The 24,757-nt window shown below is 34.7% G+C and overlaps 1 protein-coding gene across 1 annotated transcript in view; it reads right to left on the reverse strand.

Moving 5' to 3' along the window:
- PCDH11X (protocadherin 11 X-linked) overlaps window positions 1–24,757 on the reverse strand; it is a 482,091-nt gene that overhangs the window by 423,344 nt on the left and 33,990 nt on the right. Inside the window, exon 2 of the mRNA XM_072043192.1 lies at window positions 7,024–7,607. Within this exon, the coding sequence (XP_071899293.1) occupies window positions 7,024–7,563 (540 nt within the window). The 5' untranslated portion in view covers window positions 7,564–7,607. The remainder of the gene's footprint in view (window positions 1–7,023; window positions 7,608–24,757) is intronic.

Consider the following 24,757-nt stretch of genomic DNA (forward strand, 5'->3'; position numbering starts at 1 on the left):
GAAGACTTTTTTTTAATAAAATTTCTTTACATACCTGAAGTTAAGTAACTGGAAAGTGGTGAGAAGCAAATACATTCACTATATTTTCAAGGCTAATGACAGACTTAAGGGATAAGAACACTACTCTCAGATTCTTATAAATCAAATTCCTCCCACAGCCCATCTTCCAACTTTTCCTATGATTACCAATAAAAAATAAGAGCAAAATGAAAGTCATTTGTCCCTTTCATAAATTTGCAGGGGAGCTTTTCAAGATACTAGGATGTCACATAGCACTCATAAGCGTCCTTCAAATTTCTGCATCTCATTTTATAGCTTACGTCAGCTCACGTCTTCTTATACACCCACTCAAAAATTTTCACCTAAACTGAAAGCTGGATAAACTCTCTATTCTATTCTACTCAAAATACATCTCATTATTTCAAAATAGGTTTTATATCTTAAGGAAACTGCTAACAGGAAAAGTCTGCACATCTTGTATTACAGTGTAACTTACAGTGGTAACTACCCATGTGAAAAAAATGAAGCTGTGTTATAATATTAAACAAATATATTGATGGGCAGTGACAGAGAAAGAGTAAAATGTTTCAGCTCCAACTTATTCCCTATCGGCACTGTAGACTTAAAAAAAAAAAAAAAAAAAAAAAAAAAGCAGTCATCATCATTCACAGTCTGTCCTAGCAAACCTTTCTCTTCTAAAAGAGAGCTAAAAGTTACCATAAAAAGACAACACATCCAACTCTCTGTATTTATTAAATTACAGGCACTAGAGGATGACCTTAGAGCTTGGCAGGAGTGCACATTCAGGACAAAAATTTTCCTAAATCTATCTTAGAGCTAAATCTGTCTTTCAATCACACATATTGTTTCATCTTGTATATAAGTACTTTCAAAATTAAGATGGAATTTTTAACAATACCATTATTTCTCATTATTTTTCATTTTTAAGTTCAAATACTCAAGTACTATTGGTACATGGTATAATTGATTTTTTATTGTAAGTGAATCTTGAACTATTACTAACCATTTAGCTTTGACAGGAGAGAAAAAATGAAAAGTTACTGTAGTTGCTTTGTCAGGAAGTCAAGAAATTTCCTATCTAAATCAAACATTTTCTAAGTATAAAAAAGTCTGTGAAATAAATATTCTTAGGATTTTGAATTTAAAAATCTTAGGATTTTTTATAATTTGGCCATAAGTCCCTTAGACAATGGCTAGAAAGGGTTGTTAATAAAAAATAAATCAGAAAGTGCAAAATACTTTGGTACTAGTGGGTTCTACAAATTTACAAAGGATTTTTGATAACAGCAGAATAATGTAGTTGGAGCTTACCTTATCTTACTAGTCACTAACAGCAATTTTCAGTAAGACCTGACAATAGTAATAAAGGTCAGTTTACATAGAGAAAAAGCTCCATCTTGACAGTTTTTGCACAGAAGGCAGATGTTGATAGCAACCACCCCAGGCTTTTTGTGACCTATTTAAAGGGACAATATACCCCTCCATTGTCCTCTCATGCTGCTGAAGCCTACACAGAAGAATCATCTGTATTAATTTCAGTGTGATTAGATGTGGTGTGCTCCCTCATTCAAACATGGTTTGAGAGCAAAAGTAAGGGTTGCTCCTTCAGCTTCCATTTAAAGAAATTAAAGCATAAAAAAGGACAGAAGCCAGAGGGTTTGAACAACTGATGCTTGGGTTGATGCAGAAGTTCTGGTGACTCTGTTCAGGTGTGCCAAAGCGGGGAGGTATCCACGGGTTCTGTTTGTGTTGCTGTGCACTGTGCTCACAGGGACGTGAACTGTGATTCCTACCCTTCTCTCCAAGGCACTCAGCCACTTTTTGGTTCTGAATTAACTACAAATCTAGTTCCACTCTGTAATTTTAATTTAACTAACTTCCTGGCTTTCATTTTACATTAAACTCATCTCCTTCCATTCTCCATTTTCACAGATGAGCAGTGACATCAGTTACTCGATCCCAAACTCCAATGAGACTCAGAAATAACCTTGTTTCAAGAGCAGTCTAAAAATCTGATGAAGATCCGTGATCGCCATTTTCCATGGGTAACGGAATTGACAAACTGTAACAGAAACTGGGGAAAGCTTATACTAAAAGACATCACAAGAGATGATTTACAGTTGCAAGAGGTAACTCCTCATCAGAGGCAAGACTGACTTGTTGTGAGACTGAGTAAGAATCTATTTTGTCAGTTTGCAGAGGTATGAACTGACAGCTACAAAAAGATGATTATATAACTCTAGAAGGAATCCACCAGCTACATCTGACGATAGATAAATACAATAATAATACGCTAACAGGTAGGAGTAATGGAGCTATAGCAGTATCACCAATCTAATTTCCCCCAAGCAGATACAGATTAAAGCAAGCAACAACCTGATGGAACACAAGTTTAGCTCTCAGAATTAAACGCCCTACGCCTGTAAGTGCAGAGTTCTGCCTTCACTCTAGTCTGCAGCTAACTGGGTATTCCTGCAACCATGCACCACTTAGTTTATGTGGTATACCTCAAAAGAAATGTTCAGGAATCAATAATACAAATTTCAAATAGGCAAACAAAGGTGACTTTCCATTACAGTGCTCCAAGCTGAAATCCTGTTCAAAAACTGTTCTGAAACAGCTCCCCTTTTTAACAGCTACGAGAATAAAGAAATGCTTCACATGAAAATCGTTATGACCAAAGCAGAATCTTGTGACACTTGTAAATTCTAAGTGTATTAATTGGGTTATACTAAATATTAGCTTACCTTGAACACAAAAACATTCTGAAGCAGCACCATCAATGACAGCACATATCCCTAACACTGTGGTGGCATTACCAGACACAATGTGTAAACGTTTTAGTTAGGTATGTCAGCAATGTGATGACCTGGAAGACAGGAACCAAGGCCTGTAGACCTGTCTAGTTGCACATGGGAGGAGGCCAAGTGATGCACAAATAAAGAACCAAACATGCAGAAGGGACTGAAAACAGGACAGGCAGCCTGCCCAATCCACAACAAGCACTCTCAAAACCAAAGCAAGGTAACGAATGTCAGAAGAAACAGCCCTAGTTAGAGGGGCAGAGAGGGGAACACAAAAGACTACAGATGATCAAGAAAAGATAGAGAAGACAAAAGACAAACCTACTTCACCTCCCACTCATCATGGAAGACCTCTGAGGACTGGATCACCTTGGCATTGGCAACAAAGGCCTCAGACAAAAAAAAAAATATCTGGAATAAACTATATTTACATATGTATCGTATTACATGCCATGTATTCATAAAAATATGTAGTGTTTGTAGATTCATCCTTAATCAGAAGTCACTACTGATTAACATTTCAAATTAAATTCTGCTCTTACATCCTCCTGTTTTAACATATTACTTCTCTTCATGCATGCCTTTATTTTTCCCTATTCTTCCCAGTTTACACTTGACTGAGAGAAAATCTTTGCTTTCTTATCTGGCCATTTCTTTCCCTGAACTATGTCACCATCTGTCTTAGCTGCCCCTTCTATCACCTTCTCCTACTATCACTGTTATGCCATCTTTCCTTCCTATCTAGACTTAGAGCAATTGCTCATTCTAAATGCTTTTTCTTTTATCTTTAAATCATTTCCAACTAAGTTTACTCTCCCTTGCCTTGTTCATAATAAATATTGTTTACCATTTTTCATGTGAACCCTTAAAGTTATCCTTTCCGTTGTCAGCTTTGGGCACCTCAGCAAAGGATTATGATCTTGTATAATGCTGCGCACAATTTCTTTGGCTTTGTTTTCTTCTATTTAAAAAGGTTTTTAGAAAGAGGCAGAAGATTCAAATAAAGTCAGTTACAAAGTAAAAAGACCTTATAAATTGCTAATGATCTGTTTTGCAAAAGAAACAGAATACAACGATTACATTAAGTCTTTTTTTCCATACTAGAAGGGGGGCAGTAACATAAGCACTGAGTTACAGAGTGAGGAAATAATGTAACATGTGAATGTTTTCTTCCAAACAAAATAGAGTTGATGAAAGTGTGCTAAAAATCTCTAACCTATTCAGATGTGTTTGTAGTTAGCAAAAACAGGTATGGCAAAAATCTCTTTATCTTACTGAAAAATAGGCCTGGCTCCATACAGACTGTAAGCACATTTTAGATAAATTTTTAAAACGTGAAATATAACTTAAGAGCTTCCTCTTTACTGCACAGCCTGTTAATTTGATGTTAATTTCTCTAAAGTACAGATCAACATACTCTCTCTGTTGTTGTATGCATATTAGAACATCAGCCTGTGTGCTCCTGTGAAGTGACTTGCATACCTGATCATCTCCCACTTCTCTGTGGCCCTCCAGGTTCACAGCCTTGCCCACCACCTTGCTATCAGGTGCTTCCCCAGCACCCCACAACGCTGTCACATCAGCCCTGCTAGATTCACACTGTGCAGTTTTATGCACTGCAGTTTCCTCACTTTTCTGTATTCTGATTATAAAGTGAAGGAAAAGGTTAACATGTATCACAGGCCAGAAGACATGAGTATCTTCACAGTGCACCCCCAAAACCAGCATGGAATAACAAATGTTCAAGCAGCATTTTGGGAGAAAAGGCAAGCAATAGCATTTTTGTGTGCCCGTCATTCTGCCTCCTGGCATTAGGGTTAACCATGAAAGGATTCACATGCACTACTCTTCCTTTCCTCTTTCATCTCCTTATTCTTCCACAGTGATGAATGGATCTTTGTATATATGCTGTGTTCCCTGCCTGCTCACCAGAATCCTCCCCTCCTACCACTTTGTTCTCCTACTTATGTGGCCAGTTTTGGCATTAACATCATAAAAACTACTAGGACCTGAATGGAATAATACAGTGATGTTATTATTCCAAATGGTGTCTGGCTGTGTCATAAACTGCTTCTTGGATTCAGAGATACTTTCCAAGCTATTGATGTGCCTTAAAAAGACAGTGAATCCGTACCTCATGAATTACCTGACAAGCAGGCATGCAAGAGAAAAATGCAATTAATTCACTTACGAGATCTGTCTGTAGGGCTGTGAATTTACAATTTTTTTTCGGTGCAGCACATCTAGCACAAGAATTCACAACTTTCAGTGTGTATGCTCATCCACATCACCTTTCTTTCCCTTATTATTTGTTAAGAACAGTTTTTCAGCAAAGAATCATAAATAAATGCATAACTGGTTTTATTTTTTATGTGATTCTATGATTATTTAAATACCAAAGTAAATGGGGGGGGGAAGAAGAGAGTTATTTGCACCACTCTCTTGGCAGACCACCTCATGTCACATTTGATCTTTACACAAGGCCTTGCATCCTAAATTATTTTTGGTAAAGAGATGTACAGAGCTGTAGGTTGTATTTTAGATGAGCTCCCACTTGTGTGATATTCTTCTGCTGATCTCTTACATTCTGTTTCTGAACCAGTTCAAAAATGAATAAACACACAACTCAAACACATAAAACAAGGCTGCTATTTTGGTAACCTAAAATGTTGCTCACTAAATCCTAGGGACTCATGATTTAGCTATTTTTTGTGTTTCTTGTTTTCCTACAATAACAGCATTTTTTCCTTGGATAAATTATCTAACATTTGTCCATGTAGACAGTGTATTATTTTGCCACATTTTGTCTGTAGCCCTGGCTTTTTTTTTTTTTTTAGTATTTTCTATTTCTACTGTTATTTATTTAATATGCTGTTATACACTCCCTAGATTTTCAGTTAAAATGCCAAATAGAGAAGATGACGTCCTGTTGGACACTTTTGGTGATCTGTTTAAAATAATGCCTAGGTCTATCTACTCTCATTGTAACTGAGGTTAAAAATTTTTAAGCACTGAGGTCTTTGCTTAAAAAAGTAAATTCTTTAAAAGTCTTAAATTTCTAGACTACAAAGAGAATGGACAGACCAACAAATAATTTTAAAAAGCTCACCAGAAGTGAGCAGCATGCAGTGTTCTGAAAGAATCTGTCACTACTTGGCCTCTGAACTGCTAAGATTACTTGAGACTATAAACAATTTAAAGGAGCTAAAATAAGGCAGCATTTTATTTTTATTAAAATGCTAGTAAGTACTGGTATTAATGAGTATTTTCTGTAAAGTCAATCAAGCAATATAATGGCCTGTATATTCTGTATTCTCTGGTTGCTAACTACCCATTAGTTTCCTACTCCAAATCAAGGGAAGTAAAGGCATTTTCAGCTTCCCACATAGTAACACAATCATTTTAGGTTACATTTCTTCCTTGTACTCTCTACTTAAGTAAATTCAAACCTCACACCCTTTCAAACCTTTCCTAGCTGTTGTAACATGCTAACATGTTGTTCTTTTGTTCCTTAATTCCAGAGTTTTCCTGTCATTAGCTAGAAAGGGTAAAAGCTAGACTATGACATATCTGCTCTTCCTAGGCCACTGGCACTCTTATCCTTGCATTTTGGCATATCTTGGAGTTTCTCCTACTCAAACATGATGTTTGACCAAACATTACACAACTACTTTGATAATTGGATTTCTTTTCATTATAGAATAACTCACTGGTATACAGATCAGCTATTCCAGAATAGAATGGTCTGTCTTGCTATTCGATGGCTTCTCTATGACAGAGAACAAACACATCGCAAAATCTTTAAGTTCTACTGCTCAGATCTAACAGTCACACAAGATGGAGACACAACATGCTGTTCCATTCAGGTCTGTCACATTTGTGGTGATCAGAACATATTTTTGGTGGCTCTAGAAGATTGTTAGCCAAAGTTGTACAAATACTTGGCTGGTTGAAAGCTAATGAAGATCTGCATGTTTCACACTGTTACACAGATACACATACACAAACAGCTTTCTACAAAGTGAATATAAGATGCACTATAATGCTCTCAGGTTAACATTTCAAGACAGTTATTTACATTGCACCACTACTACAGTAAACAGCTTCATATTTCTAATGGTTTGATGGCAACTGGCAGTATCTGTTGGTCAGCAGTAACACAGACAGACAATAACACAGAAGAACGGAAGAAACCCACCTTAAGAAGTTCATAATGTTGAATACCATTCACACCAATGTCAGGATCAATGGCAGATGGAACAGAATAGCGAGAATTAATTGCTGTGTTTTCAGGTATAGAGATGTTAATAACTGTTGATGGAAAGAGTGGGGCATTGTCATTTATATCCTCTATTAGGAATCTGATCTTGACCAGTCTGAAAACTTCATCAGGCAAAACAGCAACCTCCACCTCATAGAAGCAGCGATTCTCACTAAAGATGCCAGAACACAGCTTCTCTCGGTCTATGCGGTTGGCAGTTGTGAATATCTCACCAGTGTTCTCCTCCACCCGTACTAACGGTACATCCCCAGTCTTATACACAAGCTTGAACTGTAACGGTGAGGAAAGGGGGACGTCTGGGTCCAGCGTTAAGTTAAGATCCTTGAGCAAGTTGCCAATAAGGACATTTTCAGGCAGTTCTTCCCGCACTGTATAATTCTTCTCCTGTGCGCCAGATTGGAATACAATACAGGCTAATAAGACTGCCAAGAGGTAGGTTCCAGACAGCAAGTCCATTTCCAGAATGACTAATGAATTTTTGCGTAGAATACCAAGAGTAGCTGGAAAAAGGAAAAGAGAGAAAATATTTTAAAAATTACAGAATATTGTGCTTTTCAAATGATGAAGATATGAAAGGACTACCCTTTCTACAACAAATAAACTGAACTGATTGAAAACCCAATTAGTGAAATGAGATTTGACTTAACAATCCTTCAGAAAACATATAAAATCTCTTGCACATAATTCTACTTCCATCTGCTTCCTAAATACTTGAGGTAGAAATCTTAGAACTGGATCAGAGTTAATGAACAAATAAATAAAAACAAAGATAAATCATTATTTCTATCTCCACCATTAGATTTCTCTTTTCTCCTTAAAAAAACCTCTTCCTTTACCTTCCTAAACCTCTGCCACTTTATCCTCAATTTCTTGTCTCCAAGGAAAAATGTAGGAAAAGAGTTTGCAAGCAACCATCTGCTGAGAAGATCTTTTTATACCACTTGCTTAGGGATGGGAAACCAAGAATACTTGTCTTAATTTGCCCCCAAGTTTTGCACTGACAAAATTTCATTATATTTGTTCACCAGATTTCTTTGCTGTTATTTTTAGTAAAGGAGCTTAAACTAGCAAGAAAACCGAATGCAGATACTGAACTTTAGCCACCAGTTAGTTGAAGTCTTTCTAGCAAAGGGACAGTAATATAGCAGTCTTTTTCTCTTAGGAGACAAGATCCAATTTGAGCTTTGGAAATAAACGGAAATACTACCATTCAATTCATTGAAATTTGGATTTGGTGTCTAAAACTGCAACAGTGGACAAATTCTAACAAAGAAGGGGCACAGCAAACACTGGAACTTTTCAACATAGCAATAAGGCTAAAAGATTTTTCCTAGCACCAAGGGTAACCCTGTATCAGTCTCAGTTCTCCAACAGCCCACCATACCTGTAAATAATCTCTGTCTTGGGTACTTGCAATAATACTTGGATAATTTCCAAGACAGTGGGATTTCTTTTGCTTTCTTTGATTAAATAAATAAATAAAAGACAGACTTCACAGGAATAATTTCCCTTCTGGTATGTGACAGTACTTAATGTATCTACTAGAGACTGAAATGAACGAACTGTTATATAATTATAAATCTGGTGAAATCTGCTCCTATATGAACTAAATACTCTGAGACACCAACATGTTTAAAATGAGATACAGGTTTGTTTAGGGCTGAAGAAAATAACATTTTGTACTTTTCAATCTTATTTCTGATTAACAATATATTCTCATCTCAAGATTGTTAACAAACTTAAATTTAAAGACAGAAACAGAAGGGGATGACATAGGTACATACAGATAAATGCCTTCAGCTGACAACTTCTAGAGAAAAACATACATGTATCTAGCTCCATGTATAGAACATGCTGCTTTGCCTAATCTTTACACCATTCTGCCTTTGCAGAATTTAAAATAATCTAGAATAGTATTTTTGCAAGGTAAGCATTCAAGAGTTCTTTCTAGAAATATTTTTTTAGTTAGTAAAATTTCAGCTCCTACCAGCTTAGCGTCTTTTTCAAATATAGCTGTATTAGCACACCTACATTCTTTCCATCATTGAGGTGAAAAAAAATTACTTTTCCCCTTCCACTTCTGATTTTATTCTCTCTGTCATAGCATAGAGTGATTTACTCCCATGGACCAAGTTGCAGTTGTTTAAGAAATTACTGAAGTCAGTAATTGTCTTCACCCTTTACTTACTGCCTTTCAGCAGTATCATTTCCCAGTAATTTAAATTAAAACATTTCACTTTACAGTGAGACAGATTAGGAACACTAATATAGTTATTCCATTTCAACTCTGCAACCTGCTTTTCAGTGAGAGTAACTTCCTGTAACATTACAACTAGATCTGCAAGGTGTATCTTTCCACAGCAACAGGATTTAACTGTAAAGCATTTTCTGGCTTTGTGATTTTACGTAAGGAACAACATGAAAGAAAAATCCAATCCTGCAAGTCTTCGTTTATGAAAAAACGCATTACTCACTGGAGTAATTCAATTAACCTGAATAAGGTTACTGACAGCGGTGAGAATTGCATATGCAGTTTATGTGGCACAGATACTGCATTACCTGCACTATTTCAGTAATTCACTGACTTACATGTACTTGCAGTACTTCAGTAGGTCAGCATGATACGTCGAACAGGTATTCAGGAGTGAAGAAACAGTGTTCTACAAACAGCCATTTTATAAATCCATTACAATACTAAACTCCATTTAAATATGTAAATAGGGAAGTCATCAGCAGATACTGATTATCATTAACAGTAACAGTATGGTAGCAGCATGAGTTTAATGAAAGAACTGTGGTGATATTGTACAAATATATTAGGTTGACTAATAATATTTTTAATTGTGTGCATTTTATTTGTCAGCACATCTCTAACAATTACCACACTTGCTACAGGAGTTGCACACATGCGTTCAAACTTCAGAAGTACCTTATTTCAGAAAAGTACATTTTTGTATTGACTGTAGTCTATATATATATATTATATTATATATATATATATTTTTTTTTTACATTGTTTCCAGACAAAACAGCAACAAAAGTGTATGGGTTATTGTGAACACTTGATATTTAAACCTTCTCTTCAAAACTAAATTTCAGAATGGCAGCATGTCCTGCATGTACTAGAAAGCACAATTGTGTCAATTTTTCCTTCTCTATTAGAAGTTAAACTAAAAAAATAAAAAGGGATCCTGATGTCCATGGAGTCATATTTTAAGCCTACAGTTCATTTCTGTGCATTTAAATGAAACAAATTTAGAAATAAACCAAATTCCCTGTCCTATCCCTAATTATTCTGTAATAATATTGATAGTTTTCTATAAATCATAATAATTGATTAAAATATTGCATATACATGTACATATATCTTCCAAATAAATTTATATAGTATATTTTTTAATTATTAACAAGGTTATTAATGTTACACTGCTCCTCTCCCTCTAGTTTTGAGGATACAGGGAATTTTAATTGCACTAGAAACAAAAGTTTGTTTTTAATCAAGAAAGTTTTAGAAAACAATTTCAGGGTGAGTACACAAGTCAAAATTTCTAAAGGGTTCATGAAAAAAGTTTTCCAAATCAATTCTGAAACTCCTGATAGTACCAGTAAATAATTTAAATTTAAAATTAACTAGTAAGAATTCCATGAACTCCAGTTTTAGCCACAGTAAAGGTTCTACGGACTACAAAATAACAACAAAAAAAGACTCAAAGAGGTAAATCAGGAAAACTGTAAGGTGGGATTTCCTAGTATTTCATTACTAGTATATTGTTATCTTTTTTAAAATGAGACAAAGCCTGAACCATTCTATATTTATTTTGTATTAAAAAAAATATAATAAAACACGGAAATAACAGTCACCATTATTATAAACCATGTGAGATAAATACTAACAAAACTTTTTGTAATGCATGTTATCCCTGTAGATTTTCCTGAAAAACTAATAGCATAGACATGCAGCATGCAACGTTAGGAGTTTAGTAGAAAACTGTCTGGTCTTAAGATAAAAAAAAAAAAAAAACAGCAATGACTTATCGTTCTTGAACTTCTGGATAATAAACTGTCCTTAAATGGTCATTACCTGCCTTTGTAAGCAGTTCAAGAAGCAGCTTTGAACCTTTGAGAACTATTCTATACCTGTGGCCCTCTGTGACCCTGTGGAGCAGGGGGGAGCAACATTACTCAAGTCTTCTGTTCAGACATACGATGAACATCTTATGCCATGAGAAAAGTGTTGTTCTTTAAGCAACCTATTTATGTAGTTATAGCTGTAAGTTGTCTGTCATTTGTGTCATAGCACTGATGGGAATACTATGGCAACAGCAATGCAAAGAAGAGAGGAGCAGGAGGTACTCTCCAACAACCAAGCATCATTCTCAAAGACATTTACGAAATCTGAGCATTTCTAGAATTCTAAAATCCTGGAAGAAAATGAAAGGCTAAAGAAACTGCAAATAAGGATGACACAGTCAACTAAAACGGAACATTAAGTGAAATTGTCAAAAGAGAGCATGTGAATAATAACAGATGGTAGAAAAAGAGATGAACTGAGACAAGCAAGATAAAAATACAAAAAGGAAAAAAGGAAGGAGCTGTGTAGAAGGTCAGTCACAGTACAGTGTGTGGAAAAAACCTTTCTTGATGACCGAAACATAGAGGTGAAATAAAAAACAAAAAATACACAGAATAAATAGAGTTGCTCAAGTCTGAAACACCTGTCGTAAGCTCCAACATTCAACAACACTTAAAAAAAAAAAAAAAGGAGCATAGGCTGTTTAAATAAATTGGGAATACTGCATTGAAGTTCACAACAGCTACAGTATCTAAACACTGAAAAATAACAATACAGAAGAAACCATGAAAATTACTCCCATTCTTATCTTCATATTCCCAAACTATTTTAATTACATAGACTAATTTAGCTATTATACCACTTCTTTTCAATATAATATCCCGTTCATTTGCTGCTAGCAACCCTTGACCCCTTAAATAGGAGTATTGAAATAACTATGTTAAAAGAGTGTTCCTCAAAGCAAAAGATCCTCGTGACATGGTCTCTCTTTTTCCAGACAGTAGCATGATTATAATATTAGCTAACTGAAGACTGAGCTATTTGTAACTATTCCAGTTCAGAAAGGCTCCCTCTGAAGTGCCCACTGACAATGTTCTGTATTTCAGAGGTTCCGAATTGCTGAATCCTCTTTAATGTTAATACAGATTTCAATTTTATTCTGTAACTCTCAGCTGATAGACCGTTAGGACTGTTTTCTGGTACCACAGATTTTTGGTTTGTGTTTTTTTTTTTTGTTTGTTTGGTTTGGTTTTAGGTGTAAGTCACTAACATAGCTGAATACAGCAATGTCTACCCTCATCATACTTACATACAATATTTTACTTCGGACTGACCAGTTTTGATGGCAGTTAACTTTTTTTTTCCCTTTTTTTCCCCTTTTAAAATAATAATAATAATAAAAAAAAAAAAGTAAAGCTTTTACTGGTATTTCTTACCACTTTTTGATGACAAGAAGAAACACTCTAAAGCTATAGCCTGGCAGGAATCTCCCTCTTCTTTTTAACACCGAAGAAGCAAATGATAACAAACATCCTTAACTCATATTCACACTCTAAACTGTTTCAAAGTGAAATTATTTTGCAGCCATCAGTATTTTTCCACCTAATGCACTCCCTACATAATATACTTCATGATCATATTCAAAGAGAAAGACCTACCTCAAAGAGGAACAGACAATTTGCTATATTCTCAAGGCTTTCAAATTCATTCCCTCATATGATTTTACTCTAAATCCACTAAAGGACTGATTTATTCTTAGATCTATTTTTTATTAGTGTGATGGTACTGACTTCAATGATGTTTCTTTAATATGATTTTTTTTTCCAGAGATGAACAAAATGAAACTGAAAGTTCCTATCACCAGATGAAAACACCACCTAACACCCATTGAAGTCAACAAAAGAATTAAATGACCGTGAAACAACTTGCTTCTGCTGTTCCATGCTCTCCTGATTCAGCCTTCACTGCTTTAGAAACAGAGTATTTTTAGGTTTATTTTTGTTTCCTTCCTCCTACCCTACTCCTTCCCCCCACGCTAAGAAATACTCTTTAGCTAAAGAAATTACAAGTTAACAGGCAAAGGACAGATTTCTGCAGCCACATGAAAAAGCAGTCAAGGTGTGTAAAACAAGGTGTGTAAAACAAGCTTACTGAAGCTGAATTACATATTCCTGAGACTAATCTATAACTAATAGGAAGAGTGCTTATTAAAACTTTTATCAAGATGCTGGAAACAGTGAGAAAAACCACAAATACACAACAGGCAGTAATTATGCTGTACAGACAAACTGAACTCAATCACTTTGGTATCTGGCATAAACAGTAATTTCTTTTAATTGTTCCAAATTAATCCCTGTCAAACTGTTTTACTAAAATGGCAAGCACAATCCATGTTTGGGAAAATGCATAGCAATCACTCAGCAAATATATTTAAAATACCCTGTAACTTATTGAAAAAAACTGTGAGAATATGTGGCATAAAGTTTATAGAGCTGTCAGCTCTAGGAAATAGTAGATCCTGCTATTAGCATTGAAAACAGGTTTGCACCAGAGCTGCAAGCTAAGGGTTGAGGACAGAAATATTGGGGAAAAAATGGTGAAGATCTCCCTGATGATAAGCACAGCTGTGTAAGTTTTCTTTGACAGAAACACCATGATCCATTTAAAAAAGCAAATAATTCTGTTAAACACCGAATGCTACAACTCCAAAGCTACAGCACTGAGTTTTAGTGAATACATATTTGAAATTGTAGAGCATGACAAACTTTCAAAAACAATGTGAATCATACTATTAGTAACTTGATTTTTTGCAATGTCATTTTCTTATTTTTTTTGGTTTTCAACACATGAACACCTTTTTGCATTAAGTGAAATTTGCTCTAGTTTTATTCCTTGAAAATCTGTTCATGCCTCAAATCTGAAAATTAAATCTCTACTAAAGCAAAGAAATATCATCCACAAGCTAATGACAAGGGCATGTGATATCACAAAAAGAAATTACATGAACATATGTGATCATTGGATGTATTTCAACTTCAAATGCATTTTTATTCAAAAGAGAAAGTAAATCTGATTTTAGTCATTTGTGTCAAATCCTTTGAAGCAGTGATTGGGAAGATCACCTGTTTCATACATAATGCATTTTGCATTATTGACTTACTGCCAGTTAATAACTTTCATTATTGAATAGAAAAAATACACTTCACAGTGTCTACTAAACAATTCAAGTATTTCTGAATAAAAATGGAAATGTTGCTTACAGATGAATGCTATATTGTCTATTACCTACTCACAGTAAATATGATTATGACTAGAGCCCAGGCATATGCATAATGGCATTTTGTCATTGTAGACTAGCAGAAATCAGCCCGCTTCTTACCTCAACATCCTTCAGTTCAAAACAATGAGACGATGTAACTGAATTAACATAAGCTTCTCAAAAACTCCACTTTTGAATGTATTATTCCCAAAACACTTAGAAAAAAATAGTATTTTTTCCTTCCAATTATGGTTTGAACTATAAAAAGAAAAACTATTTACATTTTGAAATCCTTGTTAAACCCAGGTATCTGCAATATTGCACTAGTTGCATCAAGTTTCTGAAAAAATAAAAAAAAAAAGTTGTCCCCTGGGTATAAGGATTCATGTATTAAATTTCAATTAATACCAGAACCTTACTCTTTCTATAAATCTTCTTTTTAGTCTTAAACTTTCATATTTCCATCAATTTCTCTCTATCTCAGCATAACACTCTACCAAAAGCCCAGGCATCCTGTGAAGTTAACTCTCAGATTTTTTTAAAAGGTCCTCTGAGAACAAGCCTGAAAGGAAAGGAGGACTTTACCTCTATTATCTTCTCAGTGTGTTTGTATGACGTAGGACTAGGAAATTACAGTAACAAGGTATTTATAATACGTATTTTAGGATTTGTTTATTCCAGCTTCTCCTCTGTCTGTTTAAAAATGGACACTTCTGTTGCATTTCTAATGCTGTAAGGCTCATGAATGAACACATTCAAACATACAAACTTCATACACTTATGCAGTCCTTAATTAATGTATTCAATTACTCACAATTAAAATAACTAGCTAAGAATCAAATAAATTATTACTGACAATGACGAAAATAAGCATAAGAATAAAACAGTACAGGCAATTTCACATTCACTCTGTTATTCCTGCAAAAACTTCACAGAAGCAAAATGTTTCCTATTCAACCCACTGCCTTTAAGGAAAGGTTTACAAAATACAGAAAAAAAAAAAAAAAAGTTTTAAGATTCTCATGGAATCACTTAGATAAGAAACTAAACATTTTTCATGCACTAGCAGTGTAGCTATCCATTTTCATATGGGATTTTTTTGTCATTTTAATAGATGGCTTAAATGTAAATGAGATTTTAACTAGAAGGTACCAATCAAAAGTTTAAAATATAAAGCATATCACAAAAGAGGTTTTCCGTGGTTTGGCATACAATTCTCACCAGTAAACACCCTGTTTGTCCAAAGTTGTCACATTCAACACACAGATGCAATACAAAAGAATAAATATTTATAAATAATAAATTTAAACACAGCCCTGGAAGCTGTAAGAATGCCATGCACACACACACAAATTACAACAGTGGAAAAAACAGTCTCTTAAGTTGTATGTAAGTCCAAAGCTAGGAATGTAATCAGATTCTTAGCTACTTTCCCCACCTAAATATACAACACAAACAGAACATTGCAGTATGTAACACAAAGGATTCTTTTATGAGAAGATAACATCAGACAGCAAGGGCTTTTCCAAGGGTAGAACCAAACCACCTGAACAGAAGTTTTATTAGAATATGTCAGAATCACACACCTGTTACTGGAGAGGGGGAATAAAAGAAAAAAAGAAATAGGGAATAAGTAGACATCGCTCCACTACCTGTCCTGGCAGGCCAGTTTTTTCCTGAGAGGCTCACCTGAGCTCAGCTGGCTTCAGGGCTTACTGGTCCCTCCACAGCACACCAGCCTCTTTTAGAAAAACCCATCCTTTTTCCTCGCCTGGATGCCCAGACAGAGGCAGTACCTCTAGCTGTGGAAGGCCTTGTGGCATAAATTCTGGGGAGGCTGGGGCAGTATCACTGCTGACGCTTCCCCCTCACCAGACCTGAAGGTGGGACAGTGCTGTGATGGCCACCGCCTTCTTCTGGAATGTTCCTGGGGAGGCCACCAGCCTCCCTACAGCTGGTACAGCTGCTTTTTTGGTACAGACTTTCAGTGGTATGAGAAATAATTCCTGTATTTAGTGCTGTAAAGCACTTCAGGGATCTTCCAAAATGAAAGGTGCTGTATACACTGAAGATGTTAGCAATAACAGCTGCAGTGCCATGTGGTTTTAGAAAACTCTTCGAGGAAAAGTGAACCACCCTCCTCCCTTTACTTACTACAGAAAATAAAAGTGTATAAAAGAAAAAGGAAATCTGTTTGAAATAAGATTTCTCACGATTTACTAAGTGGGACACAAATAGCATGAGTTTGATCCAAGATTGATAGTTAAATGCCTTAAGATCAAGCCTCAAAATTCGTATCTTACAACATTAACAGCATGCATTTATCTCTCATGTTCTTCTACCACTCAAATTCAGTAATACCATCCGATTATTTCCTTGTGACCCAACTGTCTTTAATTAACTGTTCTTCTAATGTTAAGGAGGAATTCTCTCCTTGCTATACCTCTGTAGCATAAAGTGTCCTTTATTTCAATGCATTGCTACCATGCTACCATATCAAAGCTAGTAGTAACAGCAATGGTTACTTTATACTGTGATTTCTGCAAATTGAGTTATTTCACATTGTTTGATGTAACTTTTAATCAGAGGATGAATAGGAAATTAGGTATGAATTTCAACAAAATGTAATGCTTTATATACTAATGGTATAGAACTGAGCTTTTAGTGACTATATCAGCATATGCACAACTCATAAAGGTGCCAACATTTATCAGGAGAATTAGTCTAAATATTTTAGAATTTTCACTCTAATTATTAAAAAGTGTACTGCTTTATTGATATGTATAATAAACCATTTAATTCTATAGTTTGTATAGATAAAAATATAAACTATTTTTCTCTGCTATTTAAACAGGGGGAAAAAAAAAAAAAAAGCAGAAACACACCCCTCCCCCCTCAGCCAACCAACTCCCCAAAAAGCCCTACCACCACTGCAATCCTCTAACTGTTCTGGTAAAATACTTTATAGTGCATAGCTTCTCTCATCCTGACAGATCCCCAAACTGCTGTAGAGATTGCAAACACATGGATTGCTTCTCAAAGCACTGAAGTTCTGTGCCAGGAGCACTACACTAAAGTGATTCTGGAAAGGGGATTGAAAACTAAATTATCCAGTGGAAATGATGGAGCATGGCTCTTTAGACTTGGAAGAAAACATGCACCAACATTCAGTTGGACTATTTGTACAAAAATAAATAAATAATAAAAATAGAAACAGTCACAGAATTGGATGGAACAGAATTATAAAGACACTATTAAATGTATTCTAGCAAACTGATGTGCAGGACCCAATTCTCTACCTCAAATTTTGTTTTACCTGTATAGTAGAGGATCTGGGAAACAATTTCCTATTAAACTGATTCAAAGCCTACTGAAATCAGATGCATCTTCTGCAGGGTTTACAAAATTTGCCAGATTTTCAATTTCCATTTTGCTTTGGAATTTCAATGCCCTGTTATCTTAAGAGTAATGTGAGAGAGCCTACATATCTCAACATCAAAACTTTATTCAGTATTTACGTAGAATCTTATGTGTCAACATTGAATTCTTCATTTTAAATTCTATTACAAATATCAGGCCATATCAAAATGAGCTCTTGACTATAGCCTATTGCGGTACAGTAGATGCTTAACAGAATCTCAGAAAAAAATATTTTTAAAGTTTTACAGGAATCCACATTTTTTTTGAAGATACTATGACTCCTCCCTATGAATTCATATTTAAATAATGGAAAATGTGCTATTTGCATTTCTTCACTACCTCCTCACTGAAACTTGTCAACAATTACAATTAAATAAAAGGGGATTTTGAAGATGTACAAAATATTTCTTGCGAGAAATACACATGTCCATTGAGTTAAGTGTGGTCAGCCAATGATCATAGAATCTTATTTGTCATACCTCCTTATACATTCTTCTGACATACTGCAAGGATGAATGGCTTCTTTTAAGGTTTTTAATGAGAAAAAGAGGACCCCACTATATTAACAATGAGAACAGCATACATTGGTATATCAGAGTCCTATAGGTCATTGATGTTCATGAAAAAGCTTTTAAAAATTATATTGAAGTGCATTTTCTGAAAGAATACTATGGACCCATGATACGTTTTATCATTACCGGTGCCCTGCACAGAGCATTTTTGAAGAAAATGGAATATTGGTTCTTGAAAGCAGGAATTAAACCAGGAAAGCCTTAAAGGAATAGTGTGAATAACTATTAAGGTTTAAAGGACAGATGTAGTCTTTCCCTATTTTGTCTAAACGTCATGCCAGTACTCCACAAGCCCAAGTGAAAAAACTAATTTTGCATATAAATGGAATGACTTCCCCATTGAAAACAGCTTATTATTTAAATGCAAAAGAAATATATAGATATAGGAAAAGAGCACAAAAAATATGAAAAACCACACACCAGCCTACTAGCTGAAGTAATCACAACACAGAGAATCTTTGAATAACGTGGGATTGTATTAAATACTGTATCATTTGTAAGTTTTCATGCTTCCCATTATGATAATACTGGCTGTTTCAGTCAACTAGAAATGACCAAAGGCTTTTCAGTTATTTCTGGAGATTAGATGTTTGTATTAGTGTTTTGTATTAGTGTTGTAACAGAAATGTCATGAAAATACTAGATAAGAGTATTCCTCTTCATCAGCTAATTATGCCTCCAAATCTAAGACCTACCAAGAAAATGGATGTTTTTCTTTATAAACAAAAGTTGTTTTGAATGACTTAAGCAAGATCAACGCAAATGACATAAGGACATAATTATATGCTGCTTGATGAGGTATAAGAACAACAGTGATAAGATTAACTGCTCCTTCAATTACCAGTGTAAGAATTAGAAATATTGATTTGTGATTGTGTAGAGAAAATAATATTTCAAATCTTTATCCTCTGATGGTGTTTATGTAACTATCAGTTAGAACTCTTAATGATTTCCAGTAAAATTACAGGTGCTCAGAACTTACAAAATTCAAACCCGGAGTGTGTAGTAGAGAAAACTTGCTGTTGTGTTACAAAAATCTGTCAAAATTCAAACATTACATCATCTGCGGTATGTATTAAGCCTTAGAGCAAATTTTCCAAACACAGTTGTTCTGTTCTGCTATAGGGTCTGGATGTATTAAAGCATTATGGTATTGAAAAGTAGCCACAATTTCTATTAATAATTATTAAAAATAACTATTAGGACCCATATATTAAATGACTTAACAAGATTATTGGAATACTTTACTGGAACCTAATGACAGTAGTCCCATACATATTGTAAAGTATTATGAGAGATTTTGAACTTTCTCAAACTTGACACTATTAAAAAGAGTGATATAATGTCTTATGTCTCTATGGCTTTTGCAGGCCTATTTGTCTAATACAATTCCACTGTATTTTATGAGACTTGGTACATGACACCTATTTTCTCATATCTAGAGATGATGATTTCCTAGAGGCAGTATAATGTCTCACAGTGATGTGTCTCTATGCATCAGTAGAAGCATACATATCATCTATTTGTTGACTACTGCCAATACCAGCATTAGTGATGTTTTTTTGTTTTGTTTTGCTTTTTTTTGATTGTATGCCACATATCACTTTTTTTTTTTTTCTTTTTCTGACAGAGTTTGAGGAGGTATATTATTCCTTAGTGTACAGTGTGGATGGATGCTGCATTGTTTCAAATGGAGAATAATTCTCTGTATCTGAGGGATACTGACAAGTCTGCTTTTTTAAAATCAGTTCAAGAGGTTTATGTTCAGGCTTGTCTGGAATGTGAAGGCACACACTTTTTGATCAAATCACAAAAATACAAATACTCGTAGTTCCTCTTCTATCGTCATGCAATGTTTTCTTGTAGCAGAAAAAATGAGACATCTTCATGGAACTTACTGTATCAAGAGTATTCTGCCATGTATTTGTTAGTGTATTCTACTCTTACTCAGACTAAAACACACAAATACAAGCTTGAGATATATATGTTTGTTTGTTCCTGGAAAAATATATTCAGTTATCAGAATCCATTGTTTAAATTCATATGATTTCAGGAGAAAAAGGAAACAAGTAATTATGCTAGTCACACAGCATCCTTTCTGATACAATTAGACATCAGTGCAGTGGGGTTTTCTGTTGTTTCTTCATTTATTAGTTTCAACACAGAGACATTAGGGGAATCCAGTTAAAAAATATCTGCATGAATTTCTAAGCTGATGACCAAAATAGCGTTGTCTGGAATGCAGATTACATTCAGATGTATGCTTTTCACATGGTCTCTGGAGAACAGTAAAAGCTTTGCACTCTCCTTGACTGCTAATATTTTAGAATTCTATCAGAGATAGATAAAACAATCATTAGAAATTCAGCCATCTCATTAATCTTGCATTTGACCTGAAATTAAAAGGTTGAATAATCATATTGAAATAAACCTATAGTTAAGTATTTAACAATACAGTTGAACAGTAAAACTATTTTTTAATATCTAAAATTTTATTTAATAAAATTTAAAGTAATGCAAATTATACAACTTGTTGTTTTATTTCAAGAAAAGGAAATGTCTGAAAGCTTAAGCTGAACACCCCTCAAGTCAGTAGTTATCTCCACCCATGACACTCAGCAACAAAAAAATGAAAATTTTAAAATTGCTGAAAATAATGAAGAGTTTATCATGTTTTGTTCCAGCACAGGGCTCAGGTTGCAAGACTTGAGGAGTACAGATTACTTCTAGACTTCAGTTATTTTAAAAGAAAAAAAAAAAAAAAGCAAGATGCTGTTTTGTTTACTTAATTACATTTTGTTATTGTTGTTTGTTTGTTTGTAGACTGCTGAGATTAGATTGAGTGTATGTGAGCAACTCATTCTTAAAATGCTAGTTTTTACATTTGCTCCTTAGAAGCATTAAGTAATACTGACCCTTTTCATGTTTCTGAGCATAACTCAATAACCCAAGTAAGTTTCTATAACAAATGTTACAACTACCTTTTATTTGCTAGTTTTTAACTTTGCTCAAGAGAACTAAGAGCTTATGATTTGGAGAATACATAGATTAATATCCTCTCTGTTTGTGGGCACTTTTGATCTTTTATAGTAGTGGAAAGGAAAAAGGTCGCATATAGGCTGGTATCTCAACAACACCAGCACTGATAAGACATTGCAGAGTAAGAGAAGAATGTTTTCACTAGAAGTATGAATGAGTTCCTGGTCTTCCTTAAGCAAATGTACAGAAAACTAATATTAATTATCTGCAAGAAAAGAGCAAAATAATTGTGCGCTAAATTGGATTTAAGTAGGTTGTACTATCTTTAGATTTCCTATATATGCATATATGACTTTTCATGTGATAGTTCAAATGTATCATCCTCTATTAGAAATGAAAGATGCTTTATTTCTTTATTTATTTTCACCCAGTGCTTTTGCAAATTGTCTTTGTGTAAGTCTTCATTGTTATGTTTTAGCAAGCAGGCCACCTAGTGCCTAACAGTAACAAGTACTCTAATGATCTTAGAAGTTTGCTAAGAATTAACACTACACTTGGTTAACTGGCTATCAAAATCATTTTACTTTGTTACATTTCTGCAAAAATAGAAGAATTCAGTATTTTTTCCCAAAAAGTGGGATTTTGACAGTTTCCTGTAATTTTTTTTGAATATGGAATAGATACACACCTTTTTTCTTATTATGAAAGATCGACTCCTTTTCTTTAAAAATTAATTTTGTGAGTAATCAAGCTACTTGTACAATTTCAACCTCTTGCTGAAAAAATAAATGCCAATCTTTTTCTGCAACTAAGATTTTCTATTATTCTTGGACACGTAATTTCTCATCTAATAGACTGAAGAACAATGTAGAATTTTAATAGTGGTATTACCATTGCAAGGGGAATTTCCTCCTAATTTCATTTGTGTCAGTATTTTAGAGTCCAATTCAACTTCTTTTAAGATAGTTGGCAAGATTTCTGTAAACATCAAGAGATACAGTGCCTATTAAGCTTTCTATTTCATCTTGGTGATATACTGCCTTCCTGTACACTCACTGGAGTGAAAATTTAATAATCTCAAGAAGCAGACAATAGTCCCTCAACATAAACAAAGACTTTGTTTCTATACTCAGTTATAAATTACCTTCTATGCTTTCCCTGGAATAGCGATATTTGTGGTAAGACTATGTTCCAAGTTATTAGAAGATACTGAAAATATTTTATTATTCAAATTCTATAAACTACTTTTCAAACATTCTAATTGGATACGGCTCAGTGAAAGTAAGTGAAATCACAAATGGTTTCGGAAGAACCAATGCTTTAGTCCTCCTAAGCTCCATTGGGACTTAGGTTCTCACAGCACTGGGAAATGTGTATCCAGTGCTGGCTAACTCAGCCTGTGCTCTTGAAGTTCAAGTTGAATACTATTTCTAAAACCTGTTTATTCTGGAAAGTATAATACACTGAATCTTATCTTTCTGCTTCATTTTGTAAAGTTAGAACATACGTCTGTGCATTTATATATACATGGTTCCCATGAAGAACTAATGAAAAGCATTCAGTGAAATGAAGTGTTCGTAACCTATCTAAAATTTTCATTTAATACAATCAAATTCCCCTGTACCATTTTGTGAGATTTTAAGGTTACACAATAAAATATATATATATATATATATTATCCTTTCTGAAACAGTATAGTCTTATTTTCAGTTATGATTTTACAGTAGCCAGTGTTAGAAGGGTCAAGGAACCACACCCATACCTGCTTGACTAGAAACTTCTGCTTTTGTGATTTGATCCACAATATCCCTACTCAAATATTAAGAATAGCAAAAAATAAAAATATAAAAAAATAGAACTATTATTTATTCTCTGCCTCCCCAAATCTGGGCACTGGATGATAGAGCCACTAACACCTGTGATAATTAAAAAGAGAGTAAATGAACCACATTGTGGCATGACCATGAATATGACCCATTATGGATTTTTCATTGTATATGAATGAATGTTAAATTCCTCTACTACCATCATGAGATGTAGTGAGAGAGCATTCCCAAAACTTCCCAGAAAATCATTTGATTTTCTCTAAATTGATCTCTAATGGGGCTATAGTGGACAATATCATGATACAAGGATTAATTCTCAGTTTTGCTCGTCTTTCACAGGCTGACAGAAATTTTACTTTTCTCAGTCTTGAGAAATCAACGTTGAAGCTGAATCCAAGAAGTGAAAATGTCAATGCTGGCTGCAGGAATGGCAGCACTATCAATGCTGTCTGTCCTGTGCTGCCTAGCAGTTTTCCTTTAAGAGAGATGACTGTTAAGAAACTTGCTTAATCTACACACACGTGTCTGGAATGGAGGACCTGTGACTGGTTGTTGTCATCAGTGTGTAACATCCCTTGGGTGACAGGTTCTCTCATTCTTCTGAGTGCTCATGCATATTGACAAGGATGCTGCCTGCCAAAAATGACAATACTACGCAGCATTTCTTTGGCTGTATCCAGCCTCCTAGATTGCTGCATGCCACTGCACAGTCTGATAAACCAGACTCTTTTTCACAAGTATCTCCTGCACCAAGTGTATTCTTTCAGATCTTTAAGAACTGGGGTCCTTTCCTGGAAACCTCAAACTTCTTTTTCTGACAGGGAGGGAAGAGACTTCAGGAGAGTCAAGTCATGCACAACAAGCCTTGTCCTATTAGAAGGCTAATCTATAAAGCTCAGTCTTTATTCTTTCTATCCTCAGCATAAAACCAGATTAGGAATAACAACAAAAGGTTTTGGTTTTCTGATGAGCTAAAGCAGACTGGAGAGACAATGGAGTGGGCAGTTGTATTTTCAACAGTGGCATCTGTTCAAAGCTCGAGTACCATGCACTGCTGCAAGAGGAACGTAGAAATGCCAGCATATCTATGTATCAAATCTAGTCCTGCAGTACAAACACTACTGTTATTTGGAAAGTGGTTAATCACTTCTAATTCTTCTATTTGAGGAAATGGCCAATAGTATTAGCCATGCAAGCCTCTGTGCACTAATGTAATTAGTCTTATGCATTTTAAGACCAGATAGAATGGTATTAGAGAGAATGGAGGACTATTTTAATTGGATGATGGCAAAATCCCTCTAAGCACTATGGCTGTCTCCTGTGTTCAAAATCCTACAAAAAGTTAACAGATTCCAATTGTTTTCTGCAGTAACAGTATTTCTATCTAAATTATATTAAATGTGTCAGCTCATTTCCAGAGTAAAAAATGATAAAAGCACATTCAACTTCTGTAAAGCTGATCACTTTAAAGAAAAAAATAAGATAATTAAAAGCTGTTACAACTGACAATACAACACTGCAG

The sequence above is a fragment of the Anas platyrhynchos genome, chromosome 10 (genome assembly GCF_047663525.1).
Source record: "Anas platyrhynchos isolate ZD024472 breed Pekin duck chromosome 10, IASCAAS_PekinDuck_T2T, whole genome shotgun sequence".
Taxonomy (NCBI): Eukaryota; Metazoa; Chordata; class Aves; order Anseriformes; family Anatidae; genus Anas; species Anas platyrhynchos.